The sequence below is a fragment of the Lepisma saccharinum genome, chromosome 24, assembly GCF_977018435.1.
Source record: "Lepisma saccharinum chromosome 24, izLepSacc3.1, whole genome shotgun sequence".
In the NCBI taxonomy this organism is placed as follows: domain Eukaryota; kingdom Metazoa; phylum Arthropoda; class Insecta; order Zygentoma; family Lepismatidae; genus Lepisma; species Lepisma saccharinum.
Genome location: NC_139252.1, coordinates 58,469,072 through 58,486,295, shown reverse-complemented (window position 1 = coordinate 58,486,295; position 17,224 = coordinate 58,469,072). Strand labels below are relative to the sequence as shown.

The 17,224-nt window shown below is 39.1% G+C and overlaps 1 protein-coding gene across 2 annotated transcripts in view; it reads left to right on the top strand.

The window, feature by feature from the left end:
* LOC145978227 (spermatogenesis-associated protein 20) overlaps positions 1-17,224 on the top strand; it is a 161,122-nt gene that overhangs the window by 38,131 nt on the left and 105,767 nt on the right. For both annotated transcript variants that reach the window (XM_083110699.1, XM_083110700.1), the window contains exons 7-8: positions 1,568-1,777; positions 9,152-9,344. In XM_083110699.1, coding sequence (XP_082966825.1) covers positions 1,568-1,777; positions 9,152-9,344 — 403 coding nt within the window. The remainder of the gene's footprint in view (positions 1-1,567; positions 1,778-9,151; positions 9,345-17,224) is intronic.

The following is a 17,224-nucleotide window of genomic DNA, read 5'->3' as shown; positions in this document are numbered from 1 at the left end:
TTTGAATTTCTCCCCAATGATTTTTTTAAAGTAACCTAACCTAACTTAACCTGGTGGTAATTTGAACCCTTTTACACCTTTGCTGCAAGTAATATCTGTATGCTAGGTTGCACTGGAATGATGGTGTAATGCAGAAGGTATTAACTTTTCAGATACTAATAACTCTGAATGTTATGGTACACATAGCTTTAACTCCATGTAGTTTAATTCATAACAGGCTGCATGTTTTCATGCAACATATTGTTGCAAATTTATCAAGAAACATGCAGCAGTTTCCACAGTGACTTCATTTGGTTTGGGAATCTTAGTAAACGAAATGATGATATTAGGGATCTACGAGGGCGAGCTGAAAAGTAATGCCTGCTATTTTTTTGTGACGGTATAAAGACATTTTGGATTTTGAGCAACCATGCATTGTACTCTTCAGACTTTCCCGCTTCTCCATTCCAAGTTTCAAACTTCTACCTCAGGGGTTACTGAACTAGAGCGAGTAAAATGGCAGCATGTAACCTTACTATGTCGGTGCACCTGAAACTGCGTGTGGTGACCGAGTTTCTAACTGCAGAATATGTGTCCCCAATTGACATTCATCAGAGAATGAAGGCTTTTTATGGCAATGAATGTGTAACGTCAGTACTGTATGATATTGGGCTGTTTATGCTCACAATGAAAACCCCTGCCGAGGAACTCTCAACTCTCAAGAAGTTCTTTGTCACACACGTTGAGAGTTCCCCGGCAGGAGTTTTCATTATGAGCATGAACAGTCCAAAGAAAGCCTTCATTATCTGATGAATGCCAATTGGGGACACATTTTCTGCAGTTAGAAACTCCTGTCACCACACGCAGTTTCAGGTGCACCGACATAGTAAGGTTACATGCTGCCATTTTCCTCGCTCTAGTTCAGCAACCCCTGGTGATAGAAGATTGAAACTTGGAATGGAGAAAGGGGAAAGTCTGAAGGGTACAATGCATGGTTGCTCAAAATCCAAAATGTCTTTACACCGTCACAAAAAAAAAGCAGGCATTACTTTTCAGCCTGCCCTCGTATAATTAAAATTTGATAAAAATCTTCATCTACAATAATAACAAAAACGGACTGCATGTCTCACAGTTAAGTTTGTATGTCCCACCAATGTAATATTATTGACAAGATTCATTGTATGACTGCTTCTGTTTTTGTTAAATTTATCCCATTGTTATAACTGTATCGTTAATCCAAGTAAAAATAAGTCTAATAAGGGAGCATGTGTTCTCCAAAAACATTACAATAAAAAGTGTGATTTTATGCTTGTTACAGCTGTAAAGTACAAGGGAAGTAATTCTAATCTAACCAAACTTAACCTAACCTAACCTAACCTAACAACTTCCTTGGAGTGCAGAAAAAAATCCTTACTCTACAGTCACAATTGTCACAATTTCAGTTTTGAAAGGGCTAACCTAACCTGTATTTCTCTACTGCGTGGTGCATGCAAGCAGTCATGAGAGCATTTGTAAAATAGTATTTACATTATAGTTTTGTACGGTTTCCATTTTGCAATATTGTATTTATCTGCGATATTTTTTCTAGTCTGGAGGCTTCTACAGTGCAGAGGATGCTGATTCCCTACCTACTCATGAATCGAAAAACAAAAAGGAAGGAGCTTTTTGTGTTTGGACTTTCGAAGAGGTCAACAAGTTACTGGATGAGTCAGTAGAGGGCAATGCATCTGTGAAACTAGCAGATATATTTTGCCATCACTATAATGTTAAAGCTGGAGGCAACGTTAGCCAGCAACAGGTATGCTGTAATTTGAGAACTGTTAAGGAAGTGAATACATTGTATTTAGTGTGGATATAGCATATTTATATTGAATCTTGTGTTTTTTCTGCACTACTTTTCAAAGCTGAGACATTAAATGCAAATGTAGGGCATTTCAGACCAAAGCTACATGTGAGCGGAAAGAGCCAATCAATAGCAACGTTTCACACCACAGCAGCATGACAGGCTGCATGAGCCTGCATTACATTGAATAAATCCTCATCACATGTCACTCCATCATTTCGGTACGAAATCTAAGTAGAGGGCAAAGGTGAAATTGAAGCCATTGGAGGTGTGCAATATGGAATAAATCATGTATTCATGGATTTTTGTGCAAGCATGCTCATATGTGCATTTATGATTCCAGCTATCTGATATGACATCTGGTGAGAGCTTTTGGAACTACTGTGTATGGGAATGCTTGCTTCCATTGAAAAATGGAATAGTTCATTAGTAACTTGTTTTTGTCAAGCGAGAGAAGTTTTATCATATATGGTAGTTATATTTTGTTCTCTCCAAAACATTACTAAAGCTGCGCTATGAGAAGCCTATCTGTGCTTGTTTTTTCCCCAACCATGATGCTGCTTCTTCCTCTTTTTTTTTTTATCAGTTCGTATGTTACTCTCTTTGACACAATATTGTTCACTAATCATTTTGGTTACGACTGTGTAAAGTGGAATCCAAACTACTGTGAGTCTGCCAGACATACAGGTGTCTGGTTGAGTGAATTTTAAACTGAAATGTCTACATAAACAATAAGTATTTCATGAAATATAAAAACCGTTTACTTACGTTATGTGAGTATGTTCCGTTTGTAAAAGCAACGTTTCAGGAGTCTACTGCTCCCTTCTTCAGGCTCCTTCTTTGGCACGTGTTATTGCTACATGCCGCGTCAATTTACGTTGAACAAGGAATACGGTAAAAGGTTTCAATTGGTAAAAGAATTGTTAAAAACTTGCCCATGTCTCAATAAAACTTTCCATGCCCATTTCATCCTTCATAAAAACCTCCGAAAAAGTATAAAGGTTGAAACTTAAAACTGTAAAAATGCACTCTCCTCAGTCACCTGTGTTGGTACCCGATTGTCTTTCTTGTGGAATGAAGGAAGTTCATTTGAGGCTATTCCCCTCCTACGTCGTTCCCCTCCCCTCTGCTGTATCCTTACGTCATTTCCAACTCGAAATCCTGTGTTTCCTGGACTGCATGGATTACTTCCAGCGTGACATGAAATACTATTTTGTTTTTGAAGTCAAACAAAGAATTCACGATATAATTGAAGAACAGGTTAGGAAAGAGAATTTAAAGGAAAAGGGAAATAAAAAAGGGAAGAAAGAGAAAAAAGACATGGGAACTTTAAGAGAAACATAAATAATGTAAAGAAATGGGTAAAAGAAAATAAAGTATTTTTGATTTGATCCAATAAGGAGAATAAAATGGTGGTTATAGGTAAGGATGAGTATAAAAGAAAAATGGAAGAATGTTTCTGTAGCAAAGATTTTGAAGTAGTAAAGGAAAACTCAATTAACAAAATTTAGAGGGAAATTAGGAAAGCAGTGGAAACAAGTATCATGCTAGCGAGAACTGTAAAAAAGAAATTAATTGAAGGTAGCAAAAAAAGGTAGTATCCCAATAGCGTTTGGGATTCCTAAAACACATAAAGAGGGAATTTCCCTAAGACCTATTATCCCGATGTATTTGCACCCAGGATATAATTTAGCTAAAACATTAGTAAAACAAATTAAAGAAGTAGGGGAAAAAACTGAATATACTGTTAGGAACTCATGGGAGGTAAAAAAAGAAAAAGGTAAAGCGGCGGACTGTTTGCAAAGATGGCTAATGGAAAAAAAGGTTTGAGCATTATAATCGCATGGGAATACTACGTCAGATGGTTTCATCTAGTCACTGGATATAACTACTTTAGCTTCAACAACAAGATATACGTACAGAAAGAAGGGTTAGCCGTGGGTAACCCAATCTCCGGGATCGTATCCAGTATATCCTTGCATTACATTGAGAAGGCAACTATAGAACAAGTGAAAGGGGGAGGTCAAATACTTTGGTAGATATGTTGACGACACACTGATTATCGGTGGGGAAAAGGTTTAAATGGATGTTAAAAATTTTAGGTGAACAGGAAGACCGCATTAAGTTTACAAAGGAGGAAATGAAAAATGATGAAATTAATTTTTTGGATCTTAGGATCAAAAGTACAAAAAAGGGATTTGGAACAGGAGTCTTTCATAAGACATTGGCAGGGAACCTATACATTAGTAAAGAATCGGAGCATGCGAGGTGAACAAAAAAACAATGTATTTTTTAACTTCTATTCATAATTTGGAAAAGAGAGATGCGGTAGTATATAAATATGGAGAAACTAGTACTCACTTTTATCCGCGAATCTGTTTTTTCTTTTTCGATTAATTTCAGTGGCCACTGCCACCATCCTTGTTGGAACTTGCTGTACTGTTGCTTGGCGTGCGTCTTTTGTTTGTAGTTCTCTGGCTACCGCTAGGTGCACTGTTGTTAACTGCATCTGGGTCTGTGTTGTCTGCTATTTCCGGGCGATAACTGTTGTAGTAGGGGAATCCAAGTGCGGTGCGCTTGCCCGCTATCGATGTTTAGCTCGTGCGGGAAGTGCATTATGGCGTGCGAGGATCTACGAGAGGAGATAGCCACCATCACTGAAATAGCCCTGAAACATGGCTACACTGAAGCACAACTTTCCACTTGGTGCAGTAAAGCGGAAATACAGGTCAGACACCCTAACCAACCACAGTCAACCCATCTGCAAGCAACCCAGTCACAATCAACCTCCAGCGGCCAATATAAATGGTTTGCCTTCCCCTACCATCCCACCACTTCCAATCGCATATCCAAAGCCCTTCTCCCATACGGCATCAAAGTAGCGCTCAAACCCAATTCCAAAATAGCTGATAACCTGAACAAACACAATCGGTACTTCCTTTCTCCCCTTGATAACCCAGGTGTATACGATGCAGAGTGCGAATGCAAGGCACATTATATCGGCATGTCCATCAGATCTGTCAATGAAAGAATCCAACATCACCTAGCAGATGCGAAAAAAGGCCAACCCACTACTTGTCTTGCTAAGCATATCAAATACAATAGCCATAAAATTCAAAAGGTTCAAGTCAAACACACTGCCCACACGCTCGTAGACACCAAAATCAAGGAAACGCATGCCATAATGCACTTCCCGCACGAGCTAAACATCGATAGCGGGCAAGCACTCCACACTTGGATTCCCCTACTACAACAGTTATTGCCCGGAAATAGCAGACGACACAGACCCAGATGCACAGTTAACAACTGCGCACTTAGCGGCAGCCAGAGAACTACAAACAAAAGACGCACGCCAAGCAACAGTACAGCAAGTTCCAACGAGGATGGTGGCAGTGGCCACTGACATTAATCGAAAAAGAAAAAGACAGCTTCGTGGATAAAAGTAAGAACTAGTTTCTCCGTATTTAACTGATATATTACAGCGAAAAGGCTATATAATCGTAAGGAGGAATTGATAAAAGAGGAAAAATGGATGATGGGTGTTGGAAAAAGGAATGGGTATAAGGAGAACGAAATGAGGAAGATACAAAGGAGAGCACGCAAAATTTGCGAGAAAGATGAAAGGGGGATGAATAAGGAGGGGGAAAGAGAAGAGGGGAGGACAAAGGAGAAGATAAAAGGAAGTAGAGCTCGCGCACGTTCGGAAGTTCTCTGGCGTTTCTAATGCGCAGCGTCGTTTCGAGTCTAACACTCCGCACGGAGGTTCCCGGGAGAGGGGAAGTGAGTGGGCGCGAATGTCAGAGCCAATCAGCACCAAGTGCCTCGGCACATGCGCGTACGATCATCAGCTGTTCTGCTAGAATGCTTGTAACAGCGAGAGTTGGAGAGGGACAAAGTAGAATACTAGTAATACAGCAGTGCATTTAAAGATAACAAATCATTTGTAATCCAGTATGAGACGTATGCGAAAATGAATATCTTAACGAGAATAAGTAATTAGTAAAAGGTGGAAACTTACGTGGTGGAACTGGAACAGATGTGTGATGGCGACATTGCGGCTCTTTAATCCAATCTTTCGATGTCGCTTATGGAGGAATCTTCTGCTTCGGAGTCACTGGAACTATCACTGCATATTTCACTGTCACTACTACTGCTGTTGCTGTTAACCCTGATAGTGAGGCGCTCTATTTCAGGCTCCAACAAACCTTCAGTTTTGATATAATATTGTTCAACATCTTGCACATGACGGCAGACATCACTCCATTCTTTCGCCCCAATCTCCGAAAATCTTCTTTTGCACAGCTCCCACACATCAATTAATTTGAAAGTGACATTGTGTTGTCCAACCCATTGTTTTACGTTGCCCCATATCTTCTCAATGCTGTTCAAATCTGGATGATAAGGTGGTAAACGTAGGACCGTGTGACCATATTCAGCTAGAATTTGATCTAAAACGAACTTTTTGGCTTTGCCCTTATGCAACTTTATGAGTTCGTAGAGTTCAGTTTTATACATACCATCACCGAAGGGAATATTATTTTGTAACAACCAGTTTTGCATGTCTTGCTTCCTACTATTTGAGGTTGGGCATTTCTCGTACTGAACATTGTGGTAAGAAGCATTGTCTATTACTAAAACAGAGGTAGGTGGCAAATTGGGTAGGAGCATTTCTTTAACCCAGCGAATGTAATTCTCAGAATTCATTTCTCTGTGGTAATCTCCGGTTGCTTGATTCGATTTGAAAATCAACAACGCGTTGGGAATGAAACCTTTTTCACTGCCGGCATGTACGATAATGAGACGCTGTCCCTTTGAAATAGGCACTTTCATACCTTTTACACTATCATCGCACCATGCTTTGGGATTTGCGTGCGAACTATGTATGTACGTTTCATCACTGTATATTATCGGTCGCCCTTCCCGACGAAATCTGGTAATGGCTCTCAAGTAAGCTATACGTGTATTGCGTATGTCACTTCTTTCAATGAGCAGCCGTCTGTTGCTTTGAACCTTTTTCCAGCGAAACCCCAGTTTTCGAAATATTTTTCTTAAGCTAGATGATTGACCTTCATATCCAATATCTTGGCGCCATTTCAGCAACACGGATTTCAAGGTAGGAATTCTCTTTTCCTGAATATAAAATTCATTAATTGTTCTTCGCACTACACAGAGATCAAATTCGTCCAAATTTGTGCACCGTCGCGGTCGGTTCTGATTTCTGCGCGGTGTACCATAACTGGTTGATGTGCCTTCTTCCACCTTTTCCATTTCTTTTTTTACAGATTTTATAATTTTCAAAGACACACCGGTAGCAGCAGAAGCACCTTCATATACTTTCTTTAGTGGAATGGTACATCCATTTTCATCGGCTTCCCTTTGCATGAATTGCAGCACGTTTGCCACAACTTCCCGTGTTTGCCCACGAATCGTCCTGCGGAAAACCTTAGAATGAACGGGAGGCATGTTTCCCTTGAAACGAACGAAGAAACGAATGTAAAATTAACAGCACCCGCGTGAAGATAAACAACCGATTTCCAACTTGTTTCTGCCTGGCCGCCCACGACAACAATACTCTGACTCATGCTTTTCTCCTCTCCCCTCCCCTTCCTCGCGCCAGCTCGAACCTTTGCTGAGGCTCGTTGACCAGCTTTCATCCATACGCCAGAGAACTTCCGAAAGTGCGCGAGCTCTATATGTTTACGGGAATCCCGTATTTTAAAGGGGGTTTCTGAAAATATTGAAATTAAGTAAAAGAATATGGCATAAAATGCGGAATGAGGGCTCCACACAATATAGAAAAACATTTTACAGAATACGAGAAGGAAGGAAAGGTAAAGAAAAATGAGGTAGTGAAGGGTGTGTGTATAGGATTAGGTGTGATTGTGATAAACAATACAAATACATTGGACAAACAGGAAGAAGCATGGAGGTAAGGTCGAAGGAAAACGATAAAGATATCAGGGAGGAAATACCCAGAACAGGTTTATCCGAACACATTATAGAGAAACAACATAAAATTAAGAAAAGGGAGGTCATTAGAAGAGAAAATAAACAAATAAATATAAATGTATATGAGGCCGCTAATATATGCAAGGAAAGGAATAATAAATTTAACAGGGATGACGGGAACCTAGATGAAATATGGATAAAGATGTTTAAAAGGTGGGAGGTAGGTAAGAAAAAACAAAATAGGATTTCATGTCACGCCGGAAGTAATCCACGCAGTCCAGGAAACACAGGATTTCGAGTTGGAAATGACGTAAGGATACGGCAGAGGGGAGGGGAACGATGTAGGAGGGGAATAGCCTCGAATGAACTTCCTGCATTCCACAAGAAAGACAATCGGGTACCAACACAGGTGACTAAGGAGAGTGCATTTTTACAGTTTTAAGTTTCAACCACAGGCATGGGCACGTTTTTAACAATTCTTTTACCAATTGAAACCTTTAACCTTATTCCTAGTTCAACGTAAATTGACGCGGCATGTAGCAATAATGCGTGCCATAGAAGGAGCCTGAAGTAGGGAGCAGAAGACTCCCGAAACATTGCTTTTACGAACGGAATATTTTATATTTTAGGAAATACTTATTGTTTACTAAAGTAAGTAATTCGCACCTGTGCAAATGTGTATATTTCACATTTAACAGTACATTTCATGTGCAGCTTATAAGGTTCCTTCTGAAACAGACGTTTCGGGTCCCTTGCCAGATCCTTCTTCAGGGTGCTCCAATAAAATCACATTAAAGATGTAAGCAAGTTAAGAGCGGAACGATTGATTGATTGAGTTGGTGTTTTAAGTCCACTTTATGCACAGTAAGGCTAATCGGGACTGGACCTACAGTTTAATGTGAGATCCGAACCACAATGTGCCTCCACAGGGTATCCAACCTGGGACCCCTTGATTTCAAGGTGATTAAAAGTGGAAAGAAAAAGGCTAAAAGGATAATGTCACTTGATTAAAAACAAACTGCTTGATAGTCGTCAATTGTCTCTTGTTAACAATGCACACCACTACCCACCGCCTGCAGCACTGGCTTTTGAAGGAACCTTATAAGCCACACGTAAGTTAAGTGAAAACTGTATTTTACCTCTAATTAGCTACTGTGGTTATGCTAACATTTAAGTAATTAGTTCATTCCACATTTTACATGTATCTGATATGATGAAATGTTGGAAAATCACCTAAAATGAACAGTACAGTGTATAATCTGACATTTCATGTTTCAGTCTAAAAGAAAGTATGCATATGTCTAGTTATTTCCAATTATGCTTTGTGATACTGCACCTTAACAAAATGTGTAACTGAGATTAATTCCTTTCTGCTTGCAGGATCACCAGAGCGAATTGAAGAATCAGAATGTGCTGATAGTATTTGGCAGCGAGGAAGAAACGGCCGAGAAGTTTGGTATAACCATTGAGACGCTGAGAGGGGCTCTAGCTAAGGCAAGGGGAATTTTGTATGAGGCAAGGTTAAAGCGACCAAGACCGCATCTTGATGACAAAATGTTAACAGCATGGAATGGTATGTAGATTGTGCACATGCGTACTAATTAGGGCTGAGTCGATACCGATACATCAGTATCTATCTGTTGACACCATTGGTATCACTATTGGAAAGCATTGGTTTAAATTAATTCACCGATACCAGTCGGTACTTTTCCAGAGTCTTGCAGGTTCCATAAGAATGTCACACAATACTTTGTGTAGTCCATATATATCAAGGAAATTATGCAAAATACACAATTTTCAATATTTTACAACAACATTGTGGACAGAAATAGATTTTGTGATTAAATAGTTATCATATACAAAATTAATAATTGGGAGTCACAATGTTGTAGCTTGTCCCCTCATAAAGTGGCTCTGGGGTTCACCCAGTCTCAAATCAATGGGTACTTGTGGCAACCCTTGTGAGGTAAAGTTGGCTGGAGTGTGGTGCTGATCACATCACCTCCAAAAAAAATGACCGAGATCAAGAATGTGTGGAGTCCTACCCCCACATCCCCTAAATGTGCCTTCATGGTACGGTGCTATATGCACGAGGAACTTTACCTGTACCTTACCAGAAATTAGTAATATTTTGAACCATAACATTTAACAGATTGATTTGGGTTGGTTCCAATTATATTTTACATTTTTTGAATATTTTGAGCTAAGTAGCTGAAGTCCAGTTTAGGTATGCACTTACTTTTCAGTAACTCAAGTTTTCACCACATCATGTGACTTCTTCAAGAGTTGACAAGAATAGCCAAAATTTAAAACATGCGAAGGTAGGTCAGCCAGACAGTCATTTTGAATAAGATCGTCAGCCGAATGGAGTAGGAAGTAGTGACAGGACACTCTGATTGTCTTTTACCTTCTACTTTTAACACTTTTAACCAAACTTACCTTCACATGTTTTAAAGTTTGACTGTTCTTGTCTTAACGAGAAACCACATGATTGGCGAAAACTTGAGTAACTGAGAAAGTGAGAGCACTGGGCTTCAGCTACTTAGTGAAATGATGGCATGTGTTGCAAGTTAGACCTCATCTATAGAGGCATGCATACTTCAATTGTCAATGAAAAATGTGAAATAACACTGTAATATTCAATTTTCATGTTTTTGAAAGGTCTAAGGTGCATTTTCCTAACATCTTTTCTCACGAAATGATGCGAAATGAACTCCAAAATGCCAAATAAACCATCATACATGAAATTTAGAGTTTGTTTAAAGATGCTACACTTTCTGAAGTGTAAATTATCGTGGGAGCTATGCAAATCATGGAATATTGATTAATTCTGCTGGTAACATACTAATTAAGCCTTGTTTCGATTTTAAAAACATTACAGATGCTGACCAAGGCAGCTTTATAGTAAACTAAAAACACTACATGTTACATTTCTACTCTATATCAGGGTATTCTTAAGATGTAGAACTAATTAAAAAAAATAGATTTTAATTTATGGAGTAGAAACGTAATGTGTAAAGTATTTTTAGTTTATTATAAAGCTGCTTTGGTTAGCACCTGTAGTGTTTTTAATTCTGCTGTAAATATTTGAGAAGCAAAAATGGACTCCTTTTCACAGGAATAAACTTACTACATACAGGGTGTGGCAACGTAACTTCCTTTTTTTGAAATGCGCGCCATGCAGCCTGTAGAGGTCGTAGCGGGGCGGAAGTGGTCTCATTCGACAGGCGCGAGTCTAAAGTTTTGTTTGCGTCCCGGTCAGTCAGTCGCCATCATGCGTTGGAACAGTGAGGAGCGTGCGGATGTTCTGTTATCGCAACGCAGCGCACCTTCCGAAAGCGCTTTCATGTAGCTCCGTTGGGCACTGTCCCGGACCAAATCTCGCATTTATGTTACCTGTCCAAGGACCCTCCAAGACCTGAAGGCCAACATCCGTCAAGAAATTGCCAACATTCCCGCTGATATGCTGGTTCGGGTCAGGAAGAACGCCAGAAATCGGCTTCTTCAGTGGACAATGGGGGGCGTCACCTCCCTGATATGATTTTCAAAACTGTGTGAAACATAACTTTAGATATGTAGCTACAGTGTAACAAAACCATTAAACAATTCTAATTCATCACATGGGTTTTATTGCGTTCTGAAATAAGGAAGTTATGTTGCCGCACCCTGTAAAATGTGCTATTGGAAGGCAAATATTTATTTTGTGTAATAACAGTAGTTTTTTTTTAAAAAAAATAGGATTTTATTCACCATTTTAAGACCAAAATGTCATTTTTATATATTGCTGTTGATCCCAAAACGTGCCTTGTTTTTGTACCGAAATCGTGATCTTTTATTCACCATAAATATGTGCCCTTACTTATCTACTTTTAATTGTTTCAATTTTCAAGTAACGGTACCTGTCTGAATCCGTAAGAGTATTAGCACAGATAATGGTGTCAAATCAAAGTGGTATCAGCTCGGCCCTAATACTAATATATTTTTTTGGAGATACAGTGTTATCTTGATTTTACATCTATTTAGTGCACCAAGGTGAAAACACGCAAAATGAAGGAAAGTATAATTCATGAAAATGTTATAGCTTTCCAGGAAGCAAGAAAAGTGAATGTTTAATGTAGGAAAAAATGTAAAATCAGGTTTCCACTGTATTTTGTTGGTTAACTCTTAAAAAATCATTAATTTGAACTGTGTCATGTGTGGAGACGTGTGATAATTTTCCTTAACATGTGTGATTTTTTAAAATACAGTGTTACTGAGAATGATTGGGGGCGGGGGTTGGTGAGGTTATTGTGTATGCAGTATGCATTCAAAGTAGTTTTATTAGGTTCAGTAACGCAAACACTTTGTGCAGTAAGAAAATAAATGATTTCGTTACTACAGCAAATATGTATTAACTGAAACATATTCTGGAGAACACATCATAACGAAACTCAATTTCAGTATACACTCGAACAAAAACATTCAGAGTAACACTGTCGGTAATTATCCAATAAGGCCCGAGCACCTCTCACTCGTTTATTTCGTTAATTTTGGCATTGATACCTACCTATTCTGCATTGCGGAAGATTCTTTAAGGTGAGGTTATGCCTTTTTCCATAAAATAGTGTCAACTTTTCATATTACGAGTCATTATTTGTCTTCCTTGTTCTGCTTGGGTAGCAGACAATATGGCGTGCACTTGTCATGGATCATCGCGCGTTGTGCTTGTGTTTTGTCGATTTGGAGTGGGTATGCAGTGTTCTTAACCGAAAAATACCTACTTTCGTGTTCATAATGTCATCACAAACCATTGACGGATAGCCCCACGAACCATTGATGGATAGCCCCAAAACCATTCACGATAGCCCCAAAAACCATTGACGGATAGCTCCAAAAACCATTCATGATAGCCCCATGGACCATTTCCGGCAAGGTTAGGTTAGGTTGGGTTAGGTTAGGTAAGCATAGTTAAAAGAAAATTCTCGTAAAAAAAGGCACGTTTGGAAACACTGGCGAGACCACGTGACTTTCGACACTCGTACCATCTGCATACATAAAGGAAACAACGGCATAATGTTATAGAAAATGCAAGTTCCTTACATAACAAGTGATTATTTTTTGTTCTGCAGCATTCTATGGTGAAGTTTTCAGTTTCCGTGTAAGAAAATACCTCCAAGAACTTCGACAATGCTACAGAAACTGATTTCAGTTAAGTAGTTTCTCCTGTAAATTTGAAGAAATCCGTTCGGGCGATATTGGATATTTAACACACTGTCAATTGCTGTTTTGATTCTTTCTTTTTAGATTGGCCAAATTGTTCTTTTTTTCTTTTCCACTGTAAACCATGGTCTTTGACATGGTTCCACAGTTAAATGTCTAATGGAATAACTTCTGGACTTCTGGGGCCACTTGCAATTCATCTCTCTGGAAAGTGAAAACCTAACACACGTTGCACATGAGCTTCAAATTGAGGTGGTGCTTCATCTTGTTGAAAGATGACCTTAAACTTGAGAGTTTCCATTTTGTTGATCTGAGGGAATTAATATTTCTCCAGCATATCGAGGTATTCCACGCTGTTGATGGTTAGTAGAAAATAGTGCTTGAAAATCTTATTATGCATGAGACCACTCCACATATTGAGTTTTGGAGAGTCTAAGATATGTTCTTAGCCCCAAATTCGGCTTGAAGTAATTTTTGTGGACTCCGAATGCAGGACTGTCAAATTCTTTCCACTTGGAATTGCACAAATCATCGATGGATATTGCTGTCCTGCAATGAATCCTTTTGATACTGGCATCTAAAATGCCATTTTTAACACCAGAAACAGATTTTTGTGCTGCCCATCATAGGACACAAGCAACTTTCTCTTGTGTGGTGCACATTGCACTACTGTGCACAATTTCACATTGCAACTTCGTACCCGGTAGCACACAATGCGGACTGCAGTTGTTCTTGTAGTTTCCTCCACCATCCCATCGTGCACACCGTACGTTGCTGAACCTAATAAAACATCATTCTATGTATAAGATGTAATGTATCTTTCACAGAAACCCCCCAAAAATGTGACTTATCTTTCACAATAACCCCACCAAACCCCACAAGTTGTTCTCAGGTACTGCACATGAACACTGGTTCCTTGTTCTCTGTAGGAATACATTTACCAAAGTGTCTCCTTGTGATTGAAATACAATCGTCACGTCACGTTTTCCCTTTTATGTATGTGTTTTCTTTAGTTAAGCATGGTTCTTCTTGATAGTGTGAGGATTTTTTATTTTTATTTTGATTGCTACTGAAAGGTTCCTGAGCTGTGATGATCCAGTTGGTAGGGAGTCTGGCTGTTACGTAGGAGACCCAGGTTCGATTCCCACTGTGTGTGATCTAGGGTGGAAATTTTCCCAACAGTGTCCCTGTATAGGGCAGCCCTGGGACCCAACTATTTACCATCCATGTTGGGAGATGATGACAGTGTGTTAACAAATGTTTTTATCTTTTTGAGAATAGCGAGCGTTTTATAATATTTCTGAGGAAGTTTTCGGACTATCTTTACCTTTTATAATGTGTTCTGTATAACCTATGCCAGTCTCTACAACCTTGCACTTTTAACCTTTCTCAAGGGACTCTTTGCACCCCTTTTCTAACATGTAGGTATGGTTTTTAGATGAGGGGATATTTCCTTGTGTACTTAGAAGGGTGCGAAATGGCCGTACATGCTGAGGCACCCAAAACTTATAACTCGTTCATTCATTCTAGTCAATGTATACATGGGTGGGTGTGTGGCGAGGGGAAGCCAAAGCATTGTGCTGATCACATCATCCATGTATGGCCAAGACCGAGAATGTGTGGTACATCCCTATGTGCAGTTCAAGGCGAAAACCATATTTTTAAGAAGACATAACCACCAAAATGTTTTTACCTTGAAAATTGTGTAAAGTCGACAAAATAAAAACATTCACTGGACAAGCGCATCACACACTATAATGATGTTTCGCATTACATTTGTGCATCATCAGGTTAAAACAAGAACAAATAGAGACAGATAAAAAACATATTCTTCTCCTTCCTCTCACTGCAGCTTAAAGAATTCTTAATACAGTAAAACCTGTCTATCCCGGAACATGATGGTTCTGAGAAAAATTTTCCGTCTTAACAGTTTTCCTTCTTATACAGGGTTGACTTTAAATACAGTATAGAGCACTGCAGGAAATAATGGAAAGACAGATTTACATTTTGCATTACTTATAATGTAGAGTACTAATGCATACCCGGTGGAGGCACAAGTGGTTCGGATCCCACTTTAAACCGTAGGCCCAGTCCCGATTAGCCTTACTGTTCATAAAGTGGACTTAAAACACCAGCTCAAACCAATAGCAGAGTACTAATGCATGTACGTACATGAATAAAAATGCGATACAGTCGCAATAAGCATAGCAGAGATTACAATTATGTAACTACACAACATGTTGGTACACTTTTTACAGTATTGTAAGAAAGTATAGTTGTACTTATTTATCTTTTTGAACCTGGGACCCCTGGCATCGTAGCGCGATGTGCATAGAGGGAAAGAGAAAGATTGAAAGATGGAATAAGAGAGGTGAAGAAAGATTGAGATAAGTGAAGAAAAAAGAAAGAATCAAAGAGAGATAACAAGAAAAATAGAAAGATGACGAAAGAACAGAGGAGAAATAGACAAAGAAAGGTGGAGAAAGAGGGTAAGAGATGAAAGGAAGAAACGGAATCGTAACAGCTATGAGTATTGTAGCGCATTCTTTCATATCGACAATGTTACTGATAAGCGAGTGGCAACAGAGGCGTGTTCCACTTACAGTATTGCATTGTTTTCTTGCAAGCGAAAAAAATAAAGGAAGAAATATCCGTCTTACTGAGAATAAGAACATCTCGTTGGTCTTTAAATGGTGTTCTGTTTCCGCCTTAAGCAGGTCATTTTCAGGTATAAAATCGGTCCGTTCTGGGGACTTTTTTCCATATTTACAGGTTTCCTTCTTATAGAGGTTCCGGGATGTGCAGTTTTTACTGTATATCTGTAGTTTTCTGCTTTTGTTGATAACATTTCCACACCACTGATGAAAATCATGGTTAAATTATTGACATTGGGAACATTCAGCGTGGCATGTCTCAATGAACAGTCTAGCACAGCATCATATGGATTTTCGCATGTGATTCAAGGAGTTTTGCCTTTTAGTAAACCCTTCATTTGTTGTTGTGTCTTACTTAAATAATGTCGTTCATTCAAATTGACGTTTCATTTATGCTAATAATTGTAGCAATTGTATGTAATTGTAGCAATTACAACTATCGAGTTGTTTGTACGTATACACATATTCTTCCGAATCAAGGATCATTATTGACCTCTTGGTGTGCAATGATAAAAAATCTTAGAAATGAAACTAATCCATGCAAAAAAAATTACCATATGAATAGCATATATATATTCTGTCAAAAAAGTACCAGGAATTGTTAAATAAAATGCACAATTTTCATTTATTCATCAATATTTATTTTGTCGCCCCATTTGATGCAACACACATTTGCCAGCATTTTTTAAAGTCTTGGAAACACTTTTTATAGGTGCTTTCCGGTATGGCCTTCAGCTTCTTCCATGAATTTTGTTTTATGGCTTCAATCGAGTCAAAACAGGTACCCCGGAGTGGCAATTTTAGTTTCGGGAACATAAGGAAGTCACACGGGGCCAGATCTGGTGAATATGGTGGTTGATCGATTGTATTTATTGTGTTTTTGGCCTTAAATTTGGTTAGAACTGTCGCTCTATGCGATGGCACATTATCGTCATGTAAAATCCACGAATTGTTCTTCCACAAATTTGGCCGTTTCTGACGGATTTTCTCCACAAACTCTTCAATACGGCCAAATAGTATTCTTTATTGACCATTTGTCCCTCTGGAACAAATTCATGATGCACCAAACCACGAATATCGAAGAAAACAATGAGCATCACCTTGATTTTTGAGCGACTTTGACGTGGTTTTTTCGGTTTCGGCTCGTCTTTTGTCCTCCATTCTGATGACTGTTGACTTGTTTGCATGTCAAACTCGTAGACCCATGTCTCGTCACCAGTTATGATGCATTCCATGAATGTGGGATCAGAATTGGCACGATCCAGCATGTCTAAAGAGACCTCCTCACGGTACTGTTTTTGAAGAAAATTCAGCTCTTTTGGAACAAACCGTGTGTCGACGTGTCTCATGCCCAAAATATTCACCAAAATCGAACGAACAGACTCGTGAGAGATGTTAAGGTCACCAGCTATCTCTCTTAAGCTGGAATGGCGATTATCGAGCACAATTTCCTTCACTTTTTCGATGTTTTCATCGGTTGAAGAGGTCGAAGGTCGTCCAGAAGGAGGCATGTCTTCGACGATCTCGTGGCCCTCCTTGAATGCTTTGTACCACTTGTAAGCCCGTGTTTTTGATAAAAGTGATTCACCATAAGTCTTTT